The sequence below is a fragment of the Lissotriton vulgaris genome, chromosome 5 (genome assembly GCF_964263255.1).
Source record: "Lissotriton vulgaris chromosome 5, aLisVul1.2, whole genome shotgun sequence".
NCBI lineage: Eukaryota > Metazoa > Chordata > Amphibia > Caudata > Salamandridae > Lissotriton > Lissotriton vulgaris.
Window position 1 is genome coordinate 417,534,200 of NC_141693.1, and position 16,541 is coordinate 417,550,740.

At 43.9% G+C, this 16,541-nt stretch overlaps 1 protein-coding gene across 1 annotated transcript in view; it reads left to right on the forward strand.

Moving 5' to 3' along the window:
• The window catches only part of LOC147710990 (uncharacterized), a 151,037-nt gene that overhangs the window by 21,362 nt on the left and 113,134 nt on the right, over positions 1–16,541 (forward strand). Inside the window, exons 4-6 of the mRNA XM_086920088.1 lie at positions 6,654–6,751; positions 14,344–14,423; positions 14,540–14,746. Coding sequence (XP_086776214.1) covers positions 6,654–6,751; positions 14,344–14,423; positions 14,540–14,746 — 385 coding nt within the window. The remainder of the gene's footprint in view (positions 1–6,653; positions 6,752–14,343; positions 14,424–14,539; positions 14,747–16,541) is intronic.

A 16,541-nucleotide genomic window follows, 5' to 3' on the forward strand; every position in this document is an offset into this window, starting at 1 on the left:
CCCCCACCCTTAGCGCCTTGAGACCCTTACGGGTGAGTAGTCACGCTTTAACAACTCCTGATTGATTGATTGACTGTGTAAGGCGCCCTCTGCAGCTGCGCATGTCTCCAGGGTCAATCTACTAATCGGTTTGAAGATGGTTTGTTTCCCCTTACAAGGTGAATAGATACATGCATTCTCTTGCAGGCCACTGGCACAACTCTGTGCCAGGAAGCTGAGAGTGTCCTGCCCTTCTTAAACCCTAACTCCTGCGGGCCCAATAGTTGCCATTAAGACAACACCTTTTCGCTTCCCTTCGAAAGACTTTATTTGACAAGATAAAACTGTCATAAAATACATAAAATAATATAATACACGCTCCTTTACAACAGATCCGATTAGTAAATACGATTACCAAGTTGTCAATTTCATTCAGCCAATAAAAACATTACTTGACATGATAATATCTAATGCATGATGTGTTTCCTTACATAAATAGCCTTCATAATAACACCCTTTCAGAGGTGTAGTTCTTCAGAGGGATGTATGACATTACAACGCATACTTTTACAACACATACCTTTACAACGCATTTTTTACAACGCAACATCCATTACAACGCATTCCGTAACAACGCATGCCATTACAACAAATTTTTAAAAACTACCTTTACAAAGCATTCCTTTACAATGCATACTACCTTTACAACGCATACCATTACAACGCATACCATTACATTGCATGTATGGTAAGTGTTGGATAGTGTAGGGGTAAAAATTACTATTCTAACTCCAGGGGGTGCAACAGTAGGGTAAGTGTTGGATAGTGTAGGGGTAAAAATTAATATTCTAACTCCAGGGGGTGCAACAGTAGGGTGAGTGTTGGATAGTGTAAGGGTACTATGCGTTGTGATGGTATGTGTTGTAATGGTATGCATTGTAATGACTGCATTATAATGACATGCGTTGTAGTGGTATTTGTTGTAGTGTCATGCGTTGTAATGGTTGCGTTGTAATGGCATGCGATGTAATAGATCTTGCGTTGTAAAAGTTTCGTTGTAATTGGAGTGCGTTGTAAAAGTTGCATTGTAAAGGTTGTTTCCCCTTTCAGAGGGTGGGTTTCCCCTACCGAGCAGAAGTGTGAAGGAAACACTTCCTGGAATTGCCTGGCTATTGGAAGTGCAAGTGAGATTGCCAAGGATTCTGGCAGAAAGTACCTGAGGTCTCCATGAAACGAGGGTGCTTCAGGATGTTTGAGTAGCCCGAGAAAGTCTTGCAGAATCTAAGGCCATCATTACGAGTGGCCCAAGAAAATTAGACACTTTGTCTCCTCCACCAGTGACTCCAGAGGTGGGATAAGACAAGCCTTATGACCTGGACCCTGAATTTTCACTAAGAATTGAGAAATACCCAGAAAAAAACGGAAATCCGTGTCAGATTCTCCCAGTAACTCCACATTGTGAGCCAGACCTTCACCCAGAGTTTTCTGATGCTTTCAGCAGACAAATGTAATGCACTCCTAATTCCGATGGGACTGGTAACTTTCTGTTGCTGACCCCACCAGAATTAAATGAGTACATGACAAAATTATTCTGCCAAGAACAGCTGCGGCAGTATAACTCCATCAAAAGTGCACCCGCAGAAGACCCTTGAATTGCAGGCCTCCGTAATCTGGAAAAGGCTCCAGGGATTTCCAATGATCCAAATCAAGATCCCAGTTACACTTGCAACACTGACAGATAGGCACATTAGAGACCATGGTGCCCTGCTGCTCCTGAAAGACTATGGTGAGCTCAGATGTAGGCGTCCGCACATCATACTGGATTTGGGAAGAGAAAAAATGAGTGGCATGTTAGGGACTCTATATAGGGCTACCAATCCTCTGCGAGGGCTATGGTACACAAAACTCTTGGGGATGATGATCTCATAGGCACTGACAACAGGTAGTTCTTAGTGTGTAAAGTCCCATTGATTGTTAGTTAATCCTCAGTAAGGGGTCTACAGTGAGTCATAAAGTTTTCCTCCTGCACCTCGGGAACTTGTATTGCTTACTGGTCCACCAATATACCTAAATGCCTGGGGTTAAATTCAGAGCAGCATCGTTGGGCAAATGGGATGTCTCTCTCTTTCTGCGTCGTAGAACCTAAATTGTTCGTTGATAAAATTTGCGACACGACTGTCTTCTATAACTAAAGTTTGCTGGTGAAACCATTGATGATTCTGCAACACAGGTGAAGCACAGTGAAATTAGTTCATGTGTTTGTAAGTTCCCTTCATTCCTCAACGCTAGTGTAGCATCCTCCCCAGCCCGGCAGCATGTAAATGAATCATGCCACACACTGAGTGCGGTATTCCGCGTCTTTATTTCTTGGAGTGTAACCAGTAACTGAAACGTATTGCGTCATGAATCTTATTAACAACACCCATTCATTATGCCACTAGACTACAGGTTCCTTTAGAGGCCATAGGGGTCCCTCGCTTTATCTATACTACTATTATAAAGAGAGAACTTGCACCTTTTGGCCAGGTAAACTCGGGAACCACAGCACCAATCTACACACCCGATACATCTATGAAAATGTCAGGGTGTGTAGATGGACATAGGCAATATACATTTTAAAAAAAAGTAAATTAAAAAAATTAAGTTTGAAAACAAAGTAGTCCCCTGAAAGTAGCGCCGGCCGGGACCTAGCGCTGGCCGCGACGCGGCGTGCATGTTGACCGTGGCGCGCGTGTTGACTGCGACGCGACGTGCGTGATGACGTCGAAGGAGGAGCGGCGGTGCAGTGACCAGCGGCTGTGCAGTGAGGAGCGGCAGCACAGGTAAGGAAAGGGAAAGTTTTCGAGCGCGGCTGTGCAGTGAGGAGCAGCGGCACAGGTAGGGAAAGGGAACGTTTTTGAGCTTTTCCTGCAGGGGGAGGCATCCCAGGGGGTGGTGAAATGTCGGAGCTGGAGTGAGTCGGGCGGGAGGGGGGCGGGAGGGAGTCGGGCGGGAGGGGGGCCTGGTCCGTGTCCGTGCATGGGCATGCACGGACAATGTCGGGGTGGGCGGTTGGCCCTGAAGCCTCATTGCCCTCAGGCAACGCTGGGGCGGGCTGCTAGTATTATACAAGACATTACTGCTAGCACAGGGATTTCTACAGGTTTTCACCCTTACCCTGTGTTGTGCACTAAATATCACTAACTATAGTTTTAAGGTATGCAGGTCCAACAAAGCAAAAACAGCTCAGGCTATCAGTTTCTCTAAGAAGAGCACAAAAAGGGATCAGCAAAGAAAAGAAAAGCAAAAAATAGCCACTAAAAGGGCACTCTGGAATCCACTTTACATGTACATACCTCATTGCTAGCTCCAGCTTGTTAACTCAAGGAGACTTCCCTGAGTATCATTTCTCCAGTTGTCGATAAAACTTCACCCTTGACCTATGGTGTTGATAACCCAACGTCCTTACAACAGTCCTGGGTTTGTAAACATTCAAACCCAAGACAACCCAGGCCCGGAGCGTTTAAGCGCATTAACAACCAATATTTCAACCATGACAGTCACTCCCATATCCTCCAAAGGAATGGCCATATAGATGTTCAAAATAGCCTCTACACCTGGATATATCCATACAGGAAATTAGTCATTAAAGCAAAGTATCTCAATCAGCTTCTGGATTTAATCATCTGAAAGTGAAGAAATTGGCAGGCTCGGACACTGTTCCTGTTCCCCCTATACTTGATGTGACTCAATGTGACAGCATTGCTGCCTTTTTCATTGAAAAAGTTGAACTTATTTATAGTGCATTACAAACTACTCCCTCTGCTGGTTGACCTAATATACATCTTGACTCCACTTGTAGAGGAGAGCCCAATTCTTTTGCAAAGCTCTGTCTCTGGCTTCCTTTTGATGCGGATTCCTTTCTGGATTGCTTAGCCAGTATTAAGTCCGGCTCCCCGCGTGACCCGCTACCCATAAATATTTTACGCCAACTTCAACCTAAATCCTTAGAAATCATCAGGGAACTTCTTCATCTATCATTAAGAGAGGCTTGGATTCCTCTAGAGTGGAAACATGCCATGATTATTCCCCTTCTGAAGAAGTCCGGTGCTGACCCCTCTAATTTGTCAAACTTCAGGCCTATTTCTCTGCTTCCAGTCTTCTCGAAAATTCTAGAGAAACATATAAACAACCAGCTGACACACTTTGTGGAGAGTTCTGGTATCTTGCATCCCTCTCAGTCAGGGTTCAGGGACAATTTCTCCACTGAGACTGCTCTCCTTGGAGTGACGGAAAGGTTGCGCCACGGTCTGGACTGAGGGGAGACAACGGCACTCATTCTGCTTGATTTGAGTGCCGCTTTCGATTCTGTGTCTCATCCCATTTTGCTTGCCTCCCTCTGGTCCCTAGGTATTGAAGGCCTTGCCCTATCTTGGCTTACCTCCTTCCTTAGTGATCGCACCTTCCAGGTTTTTTCCTCAAAGGCTGTTTCCAAAATTAGTTCATCTGCATACGGAGTTCCTCAAGGGTCCATATTGAGTCCTTTACTCTTTAACATCTATGTTAGACCCCTAGCTACTATCATGAGAGACGCTGGTCTTTCACTGTTCTCATATACAGATGATGCCCAAATCATCTTTTCTCTTTCTTCCGCCAAAGCGGGTACCATGTCAACTCTCCAGTATGGACTTAGCAAGGTCTCCCAATTGATGTAGGCTAATTTCCTGAAGTTAATTGGAAACAAAGCTGACGTTTTAATTAACCCTGGGCTAAGTACTTCGCTATGCCCACGGAGTGGGCATAGTGTTGCCTACTTCGCCCTTTGCGAAGTAGGCATAGCAGGCAACACTACGCCCACTTCGTGGGCGTAGCGAAGTTGCCCGCCACCCGCCTCCCTCCCGCCCTCCCTAAATACTAAAATTACCTTTTTAAAATGAATAAAAACCACTTACCTTGTCCGCTGCGTCCCCGGGGCTCCCTCTTGTAATTGCGTCGCCGTTTCAGATACTAATGCACATGCGCAGCCGCCCGCGCATGCGCATTTCTCGCGAGAAATGCGCATGCGCGGGCGGCCGCGCATGCGCATTAGTATCCGAAACGGCGGTGCGATTACAAGAGGGAGCCCTGGGGATGCAGCGGACAAGGTAAGTGGTTTTTATTCATTTAAAAAAGGTAATTTAAGTATTTAGGGAGGGCGGGAGGGAGACGGGTGGCGCGTAGTGGGGCTACGCGAAGTAGCTTCGGGTAGCCCCAATACGCCTACTACGCCAAGGGTTAGTTTTAATGTTGGGAAAACATAGGGACCTATGGGGCCCCAAACATTGGCCTCAGGAAATGGACCCTTTTCCTCTGCCTGTCATGCAGGTTCGAACCCTGGGCTTCATAATCGGCGAAAACCTCTCCATGCGGCCACAGGTGGTGAGAGTGGCCGCGACATGTTTTGCCATCTTGAAATGGCTTCGCAAGATCATGTGGATGCTCCCTGTCACCTCCCACAGAACTGTGGTCCAGGCTTTGATCACCTCTCGCCTGGACTATGGCAATATTCTTTATTTGGGTGCATGCCAGGAGGTTTTGAAGAAGCTTCAGGTTGTGCAGAATTCTGCGGCACGCATTCTCTGCCATGTATCGAGAAGTGCCCCCATTTCCCTGTCTCTCCTTGATTTACACTGACTCAGGATCAACAGTAAAATTAAGTTTAAAGCCCTCTGTTACATTGTTAAAATAAAACAAGGTTCTGCGCCATTATATCTCCAAGAACTTGTTCATCCTTACGTCCCAGCTCTTACTCTCCGTTCTTCCACTCACTGTGACTTCGTGATCCCACGTTTCAAAGTAGTAAGAATGGGTGGCTGTTCCTTTTCCCATTTAGGCCCTCAGACGTGGAACTCGCTACCTATTTTCCTGAAAAATGCCTCTACATACACTAGCTTCCGAAAGAACCTTAAGACATGGCTTTTCACACAGTAAACTTAGTTTGTCTCTCTGTTCCCTCTTTTAGGCTGTCCCTTGGCGCCGGGAAACCCTATTGAATTTAATAAATAAATAAAATAAATAGTCAGAAAGAAAAATAAATGGAAATGGCAGTTTGATGGGAAGAAGAGTTGTTTAAGACCCATCAGGCAGAGCATGGTATTCCATGGCTTTTATAGCATGGTAGACACGTCTGTGGTGATGTGGGAGGGGCATACAGAATAATAATGAGGCAGATAATTAGCAGCAACATTTGGATTTGAAGATACGTGGTCCATTAAATACATTGAAATGGAATTCTGATCGTTGAAATATCCTATGTTTCCTTGTTTGTCCCTTCCTTTAACCTCTACCATTGAGTTGATCTGCTGTTTGCCATCCATCTTTACTCCAAGTTCACCTTTCCTTTTACCATCTATTTTCTTTTTTTTAACTGAGTTTTATATAGCGCGAGCTTGACCCGAAGGTATCGGGTATCAGAGCGCTTTACATAGCACCAGTTGCGTTACATGAGGGCACAATCATTATTGTTAGACACGGGGAGATGAAGTGATTTGCCCGGAATCACAGGATGTTCAGTGCCATTGCAGAGACTAGAACCCGGTTCCCCAGATTTGAGGTCGACCACCCTTGGCGTTAGGCCAACTCCTCTCCCCTTTTCATTTGTTTAAACCTAATTTTCATTTCTTTATCAAACTTATCTTGTGAACTGCATTTTTTAGCTGTTCAGAGGAAAATGCTAGATGACCAAAGAAGACTGAAAGAATTGAAACTACAACAAGAATCTGCCAAGCAACAGTTCTTCCAGACAAGAGAACAAGTATGACTTTTTGAATTTATTTTGACTTCATCATCATATAGCATACATGTGCAGTACATTGTACGTAGATGATTGTTCTCCTTTATTTCTTATGCCGTTAAGTGCACTAATGATCTAGCAGGTACCCTGTTTGAAGATCTCCTCCTCACTTTTTAATTCTTACTGACAACACGTGGAATAGTGAGTCTGAAGAAAGAGTCATGTAGAAAATGTAAGATTCTCTAAAGAAATGCTTGGTTCCAGGTCCTTCTACTTGATTTCAGGGATAACTGACCAGTGCCCAGAAACCTCAGGTTAGAAGGTGCTGTGTAAATGTAGTTAGTTATTTAGTTAGCTTGTTGGAATATATGCTGACTGTCAAACTGCTACAAGAAACTGCAAAGCTAGACAATGTTAGTGAAAATAGGATCCTTTGGCTTCTAGAAATTCAGTCCTGCTGTTATTAAGCAACATCATCCAATTTTGAGCAATATGAGTCTTGGGGATCCAGACAGAGTTTGAAGATGAAGGAATAAAGGCATAGTTTTTTCCTTACAGTTGTTTAATATGAGCTGAAGGAAGCTTATAAATAAGACACTGATCTCTGAACAATAAGCTTTAATATTCAGAGCCGTTGAAACCCGTTGCGGCCATGATTTGAATTATGAACATTACAACCATGAGCTGAATTATTAACAATCTTGAAAGGTGGTAACAGAGGCATTAATGTAGACACTGTGGCTATTACTATGGTCCTAAGCAATTTAAATCTGTCAGTTGGAGAAATGCAAGGTTTGTCTCAGGTTGCCTTACTTTACAAAGTTGGGCTTCTACCATCAGCAGCTCTTGCTAGAGGCCCTCACTGAACCCGCTTTTTCACCATAAACATAGTGTCCTACCAATTATAATTCACTTGTGCGGCTGAGACTACAAAACATCGCAGCCCACTTCATTTAAGGGTTAGTATACTCAGGGGGAGATTTACACGAAACTGACTCATCTGCAGAGAGGCATCAGTTTCCCTGCGCCTGCGTGAAAACCCTGGCGCCACCATAGATGTGCCGTATTTACAGTACCGAGCATTATTGCGCTAGGATTGACAGATTCGTCAGAAATTCTGACGCATCTGTTGGCGTAAAAGTCATGCATTTCTGGAGTCATGTCGCGAGCACGACGGAACTCCAGCAATGCATTTTGCAGCCTATTCCCAATACACCGCGTTACTCCTTACGCCTGCTTGAAGCAGGCGTAAGGTTGTGACACAGTGGCACCCTAAAATTCATGCAGTGAAATCTTGTAGATTTCACTGCGTCACTTTTACGAGGATTTCCTGCGTGGGAGCGCCTACCCTGCATACATTATACCTGACGCAGGTATAATATCATGCAGGGCTTTACAACGTGATGCATCTCGCTAGATGCGTCACACAGTAAATGTGCCACAATTTTTATGCAACTGTTGCGTCACAAAAGTGACGCAATGGCAGTGTAAAAGTGACGCAAGGGGCTTGTAAATCTGCCCCTATGTCTTTCTCCCACTGGCTCTGTAGACATGCCTCTGACTGCCAAAGAAACACAACACGGTCTTCTCTGATCTCTGTGTATCTCAAAAAGCATACCAGTGTGTTGCACCACCCGAACTCTCCTGAGAGTTCTCTCTTTATGATCCTTCCAAATAATTAATTTCAGCCTCCCAAACCAGCTTGCCATCTGGCAGTGGAGAGAAAAGGTAAGTGAAGGAAGACCCTACACTATGAAAGATCGAAAATCTAGAACTCCTTCCCCAGGCACACATGTACGCGTGTAACTTCCTGAAGTTCTGATGAGTGCCGTGAACCCCATCTTTTCTGCTAGTCCTTTGGTTTGTAGATGACCACACTGTCAGGTGAGCTTACCTTCTCTTCCCGATCTTTGATATGTTCTGTTATAGTCTGGTGCCCCGCGTCTAAAGATCCGAACTGTATTTGTGGGGATGGTTTTGACAATGATGGGGAGGAAGACCTTTTAGCAGAGCTTCAATGTCGACCAGCCTCCATGTTTTCACAGCCACCTGACATATTTAGGATTATTTGAAGAAAAAGACCCCAAAAAGAGAGCCTATTTTTTTAGACCCGTCTACGCAAGGAGCGCACTTTTTCATTATCTCTAACTGATTCGGCCATGCTTGCAAGTCAGACATGAGCTGGAAAAAGCTGCATCAAGTGGTCCACCCTAAGTAGGAAAGGCCCCCCTTTGCAGTAAAGGCAGCCGCACTGAGGCAGCTGGACTACCACCAATAATAATTGACCATTGGCAGCTTTGAAGGAGGCTCTACCAGAATTTAATCCACAGTTCACCCTTCTTTAAATGGTGCAACACTTACAAATTTGGTATGGCTGGAGTTCTGCAAATTTATGGAAGGGCTCCCACTACACCAAACCCTAAATTACTCCCAAACTATTTTCTATGAAGAACTATTTCTTTATCCAGTCTTAGTGGGGAATTACTCCTCAATATCCAGACCTGTTTCACAAAGCAGTTTTTGTGAGTAGCTGTGCATCACTCCAGGCTTAGGTAGATCTTACTCATGAATTTGCAGTAGGAGCAGATGCTTACTCACAGAAAATAAAATGTAATTTGTAAAGCCTTTCTCTGTAGGCGTAGCTTACTCTAAATAATTTTTAGAAGATAGTAGAAAAATGACGAAGTACAATGTGGAGGTTAGTGTGCTCAGACGGACAACATTCAGGTAGGCAAAGAACAGCCACCATCGTATAATACACAGGAAGGTGCACAAAAAAGGACAGACACCTATCCAGGTACAGAGAGATGTGTATCTAATAAACAGAGATGAGCGTAAATAATGCTATTTGCATCTCCATCACTGTTTTTCTTTATTTTTCCATATAAACATCTTAAAGGACAACAGGTTGACTTGTTCAGGTCACACAACGTCATCAGTTCTTGTGATAGAAAAACATGGAGATAAGCTTCCACTCTAATTTATTTCCTTGCGACCTTCACTCGTGGTGTTCCACAGATCTTTTTACAGATGCGTACACTGAGTATCGCCACACCTCTACTGGTACTTTTACTTGTACACTTTTTTTCGGCCAACAGCTGGTATTTTGTCAAAGTCTTAAAGGTGCAACACGTTTGTTATTTGTGATCTGCTTCTCATGAAGTAAAAGCTTCATTCATCAGACCATTGTCCTATCAAACAGAAGTTTAGGCAATAAAGTAGGATGTTGGCCAGTCTTAGGGCCATATGTATCAAGCAAATTTATTTGCAAAGGCCGAAATTCGCAGAATTTCGTCCTTTGTGAATGCGAGTTTGCTAAATGGTATGTATTAAGCAAAATGTGGTGCAAAACAAGAAATCGCAAGATTTGCGATTCCTTATTTTGCAATTGGATTTAAGGAATCACAAATTTTGCGATTCCTTAAATTCAATGTATGAAGCAAAAACAATTTGCAAAATGTCCTTAAGGAATCGCAAATTACCACCAACTTCTAGTTGGTGGTAAGTTGCGAATTCCTTGAAAAGTGCACATTTTTGCATTTTTCAAAGTGCTATGTGACGCACATGCATGCCCTTTAGGTCATGTATGTGCGCCACATGTGCACCCATGCATATTTCAGGGGTGCAATAGGGTGTCCTTTGGACACCCCTGCACCCTTGAAATTATTCTCAATTTGGGATTAGCAAATTGCGAATCGCAAATTGAGAATAACTTCCCATTCATACCTATGGGCCTCCTGGTCCATAGAAATGAATGGGAAAGTATTCCTTAATTGCGATTCGCAATTTGCTAATCGCAATTAAGGAATTTTAAGAAATCGCAAAAAAAATGTGTTTTTGTACATACATACCTATTTGTGATTCTCAAATAGCGATTTCTTAAAAATAGCTATTTGAGAATCGCAAATCAGCATGATGATACATATGGCCCTTAGTTCCTTCCCCCAGTGGATTGTCTCGGTGCTTAGGCATGCGCTTTACACTTGTGTCTACTGGTACATTCTTTGCTTTGTTAGCTTTTCTATGTACATGGCAGTTCCGTGACCCTAGGTAAACGTCATGGCGGTAATGCCGATTTGAGGGAGGCAAACCCCATGGGTTGTTTCTGTTTACCCTCCCCTGGTCTAGCCTGAAAGTCACTTTCACCACACTCACAATTAAGGGAAGTGCGACTGCTCGGGAAAGTCATGTGGAAATTGTCTGTCTGATTTGATATGGGTCGAGGAGTAGCATGAGAGACCTGGTGCTGCTGAGATGCAGGTCAGATGAGACATTTCTTCGCCATCCTTTCCTTGCAGTAGAGTCCGATCCTTTTGCTTGAGGTACAAGGAGTACTCCTCTTATTAAATATCCATGTGGGTCTCTTCTTCTGGAAGTGTATCATTACTGCCGTTGCAAGATTGATCCTGCCGAATTCTCTTCGATGCTGGAGTGCAGTCATATGCCTGGTTCCTCTGTACATTTTTTCATGTATTTCTACCTTATATTTCTTAAGTGTCTCTTTCAGCATAAATATAAAAAAATTTGTTTCACTCATTGCTGTATCCTCATTTAGCAAAGACTTTGAGAAGGAAATGCAATGGGTGGTGTTGCCATTATTACCTATTGGTAATATTTAAGATGCAAAGTTCTCTCCCTCCTCATAGCTGCCCTTTAGCTACTGCTCCTCTTGTAAATGTAAATTGATACTTGTATAGCGCACTACTCACCCGCAAGGGTCTCAAGGCGCTTGTACAAATACCGCTGTGGAACCCATCCTGGCTTTTCCTGTGAGGCGTCCACTCCTGGGCACCCCCAAGGTGGAGGCCAGGCATCCTTAGCCTTGTGGGGCCCGTTGTGGAGATTAAGCAAGCTATTGCCCAGAGTTGCAGAGTGGCACTCCATGATTGGAATAGGCACCGAGGCGAGAATTACCAGGTCCGTGGAATTTTGAGCCCAAGACCCGCCGAGGCAGGGAATTGAACCCTGGTCCCAGGTCAGACCTCTGCAGGCCAGGCCATGCATCAGCATTGTTCTAATTTTTGCTGAATATATACAGGACGTATATTAGGAAGGGACCTTCTTATAATCAATGCGGTGTACAAAGCACATTTTTGTGCGTGGACAGTGTAGACCTGCAAGGTGTCTGTGTATATACAGCTCAATGTGGGTCCTCTTTATTACGCAAGCGTATTCGACTCCTGACAACTCACTAGCAAGTCAGAAGTTGTTTGGAGAAAAGCACATCTGCTCACAGCAGAAGCTTTCTCATTTCAGCTTTTAGTGACGCCTGTGAGAAAAAGAGGACTTGGGGTTTCATGAACAAAATAATTTTGCAGTTGCAAAACCTGCGATTCACAAAGTCACATGGTTTGTGAAAGCAAAATGCCATTTTGGGATGTACAAACAAAATCCAATTCAGTCGAAGGGGCTTTACGACCCTATAAGAATCGCAAATGAAAGGTATGTCCCCCTCATATTTGACAGTGACAGTCAGCTTATGGTCTGCCAGGGACCAAGCATTATTTTTACATACTGCAAAAAAAAACAACCTACCAGTACTCCGGCAAACCTGTTGTTTATTGGCCCCAAACACACATCATTTTAGGGTTGCTTGAGGATTAGATGTACCTGGTGTAGACATCAATGTGTATCTAGAAAGCCACAGAGTATATTGTAAGTATGATAGCTCAGGTGGAGAATGCTGTTTTTGAAGAGACTTTTTTTAAAATGTCTAGTCACAAGTTGGTCTCATCATAAAATAGCTTAGATCATAATTGTTCTTGATGCAAAGCATTTCTGTAGCCTGGAGCTCCAGGTTTGCTACTTAGTAAGATAGCTCAGTGATAACATGTAATCTCTGCAGAAAGGTTTGTGTCATCCACAGGAAAAAAGTTCTAATTCTGGTAAAATAGTTCAGTGTGCTATGAATTGCCTGCAACCATCTAGATGTCACCTGGAAGGCATAATAAACACCTATCACTAGTTCCACAACAATGATGTTTGCATTGTGTGTGATATAAAGAGTCATTATTAGTGTAATTTCACACATAGACCAACATAACATATATACACAGGGAACTTGATAAAGTGAGATAACTCTTTTCTACTTACCTTTTGGCCAACTTGCCAAGTGCCACCCATAGATTACCTCTGCTTCCTCTGATGGCCTTTGGAGTCTGAGAGGAAAGCTGTGCTCCCTTTGACTTCTGGGGTCCCTGCTGCTTTCCATTGGAACAAAAGGCATTACTCTCTGTCCTTTAAAGGATTCTTTAGAGTTATTCTGAAGGTGGGGAAAAGAGACTTTAATGTGCCTAAAACTCCACATGGCAGTGACGCTTGCAAATGTTTGTACCCGTGTCACCATATGACAATAGTACTCAGTTGGGTTACGTCTCCAAGTCAGACCGGAAATCTGGTCCTGAAATAGGAACAGATGTGGAAAATAAAAGCCAGACAGTTCCCACCCTATGCAAGCACTGGTTGTGATTGTTACTTTATTAGAAGTGAGTTGGGAATTTATTTGAAAAGCTACTGATACATTTGAGGTATTTTCCATGTGTTTTACTCTGGGTGGTTTTGAAATAGATATTGATCAGTAGCCTTTCAGCATTTAAAAATGAAGTATTCGTTGCAAGTACCCTTCAGGTTGGAATTCCCAGCCCTAGAAGGAATGGTACTCTGATATGTTGCAAACGAAAGGAGATGGTGGACAGAGCACTGAAACTTTTCATACACTCACCCCAGACGTGGGTCCCTTGCTCACTTTGCCACTGGATTCAAGCTAGCCTGGCTGATGAGGGGTGTTACCCCGAAACTGGTCTCAGGATGCTTCTTTTCAGTTCAGGGAAGACCTGGCTTGGCAGTTTGCGCTGGACTGTTCCCATGAAGCTCAGGGTCAAGACTGTTTTGCATATAGCTGGGTCTGAACTGAGCTGGCGAAGTGAGCTAAAGAACGATGATGAATTCAACGCAGATCTGTGACTGGGGTTCTGAAAAGTTTCAGCGCTCTGTCCATCATCTCCTTGTGTTCACTCTAATATGTCGGTCAGAATATCGTCTCCCCTAAATGGAGGTAAAAACTGAAAATCTGCACCCAATAGAGTGATATTTTTGTAAACTTTATTTAGGGCGCTATATGAATGTCTAGTGATATTTCAGAAGATGACTTTTTAACATAGAACCATTTAGAATATGTCTCTTCCGACTTATTTAACTATGGACAATTATTTCAGAACACACTTCCCCCATTAATGTTTGAAAAACCTGGAGTTTCTTCTTTTGATTTAAAGATTCAGCCAATCTTGAGTTGATGGGTAGATAAGCAACTAAAGATTTAGGACTTCTCAAGCGTGGTGCTAGGATGATTTCTATGCAACTGGCTGAAGCCTGAAAGCCAATTCCTACTGCCTTTCAATTTGAAAATGTAAGTAAAATCTTTCTAACAAAATCCATACATCTTCTGGGGAGGTTTATGACCTTAAATCTTCCTAAATGCTTGCCTTTTATGCAATATAAAAATGCATAATGCAGTGGACCAGATGACAATATTACACCTGTCAGGAAAGTTAATTTTCCATTCATGCATTAAACTGTTCTGTGAACCATATTGCTCATTTTTAACTGCTTTATAGGCGACCAAGGCAAATTTGCTGCAGAACAGACTGGATATACTGTCTACCAGAGACCAGGAGCAGAGGTCGAGCAGGACGCTGTGAGTGCTTGTCCTGGGGACTTTAAATAAGGGGAAGGGGCTTTGACATAGGTCTGCTGTTGGGTGAATCATGGGTCCATCTTGACTCTGGTTCCATCTTCTCTCCTGATGCACAGGACAAGATTGGAGCTACGATACGCACAGATGTTCCAGGAAATGAAGAAACGTCATGCAGAGATGGAAACGCTGCACCGGGAGTATGAAGAAAAGTTGAAACGAAAGGAACGCGAGGAGTTCGAGATCAAGAGAGAACTGGCAGAGCTGGCGACAGCAGTGAGCACTGAAGCGCAAAGCAGTAGAACTCTTAAGAGCAGCCTGAGAAGGTAGACTGGAAATGGCAGAGTAAGGCATGCCTGAGAATACAGAGTCTTGTACAGCATGTCCCAAGCCCAATATGTGGACACTTTTTCCAACTTGAGCTGTACACCCAGAAGTAGGCCAGAATACTATGAGAACTCCATTTAGATCCTGGATCAATGATCTTTAAAAACATGAGCCATCATGTCTTAAACTAAAGTGCCTTCTATGGCATTCACCAACCTTGAGTACCCTTTGCTTCCCTGTACCAGGTTTCCAACAGCAGAGCCTCAGCTGTCTCCACTGGCAGATGCCGCTGACCATGTCCCATCCTCCAAAGGGCCAGGGGCCAATTTACTGCCTTTTCTGTTTGGTACAAGGAGCAGGAAACAAACGAAAGGTCTCCCTCCAGTACCTCACATCTCTATCTTTTCTTCTCTCTTTTACTACATCGTTATGTACCAAGATCCACTCTAAATGTAAATGTAATGGTACTTATAGAGCGCACTGTCACCAGACTGTCACCTTGCGGTGTCGCCTATAAGGGCTTCCTGGCGCTGATACTCATACCGCTGTGGAACCCCTCCTGGCTTTCCCTGTGAAGTGTCCACTCCTGGACACCCCCAGGGTGAAGCCAGGCATCCTTAGCGCTGTTGGGGCCAGTGTGCAGAGTTGCAGCGTGGGGCCAGTGATTAGAATAGGCACCGAGGCGAGAATTAACAGGTCCGAGGAAATTGAGCCCAAGACCCCGCCGAGGCGGGAATCGAACCCTGGTCCTTGGCCAGAACTCTGCATCAGGGTCTGCCGCTCTAACCATCGAGCCACACTCCTCCACACTATCTCAGCTCTCTCTGCCTCAACTATGTCTATCTCACATCTTTGTGAAAAAAATGTCTCTGCTACACCTCTTTCTTTGTCGAATGACGTCACCCATTTCTCTACCACTCACTGTGCCTGCCACTGTATTTCTTACTCTCCACATTGTCTATTTACCTCACCTCTCTCTACCTCACTGTTCTGTTTCCCTCTATCTCTACGTAATCAACGCCATCTCTCTCTCTCATCCTATCCTTACTCCGTACCTCACAACTCTATCTCTCTCTTCATATCTCTATACTTTTCTTCTCTCTACATCTTTCACAGACTCTCTCTGCATCAAATCTCTCTCCCTCACCTCTCTCAATGTCCTATCTCTCTCTATTACGCCTCTCTCTGTCATCTCTCTCTACCCCTCTCTCTCTGTGTCACTGCATAACCCCAATTTAACAAACTATTCATTGACTATCTAATCTCTCCGCCTAACCTCTTTCTCTCTTTCAACCCCTCTTCCCTCTACTTAACCTTTCTCATTACCTTACTCCTTTCCCACTACTTCTGTTTCTCTATCTCTATCTGTACCCTTCTCCCTCTGTCCCCACCCCTTCTCCATTTCAACTCACCTCCTACCTCACCTTTCTCCCTTCCAATCCCTTCATATCTACCTACCCCACCTCCCACTCTACTTCTGTCTCAGAGCTTTCTCTCTTGCTCACTCTCTTTCTCTAGCTCTATGTCTGTATCAACCTCAGCTCTCTTTCCCTGCTTCACCTATGCCTCTCTGCGTCACCTCTCTTCGCTGTACACTTCGTTTTACTTTCTACCCCTATCTCTACTTTCTCTACCTTGCTCTGTGCTTGTGGCCAACTGTCTTTCTAGACCTTTTCTCATGTTGCCCATCTCTCTACCACACAGTGCTCTGTCACGCTAATTCTCAAACTTGAGCCTGATTCACAGGGGTACATTTACACTTTGTAGTAAATTTACTATTTTTGTAGTATTCAC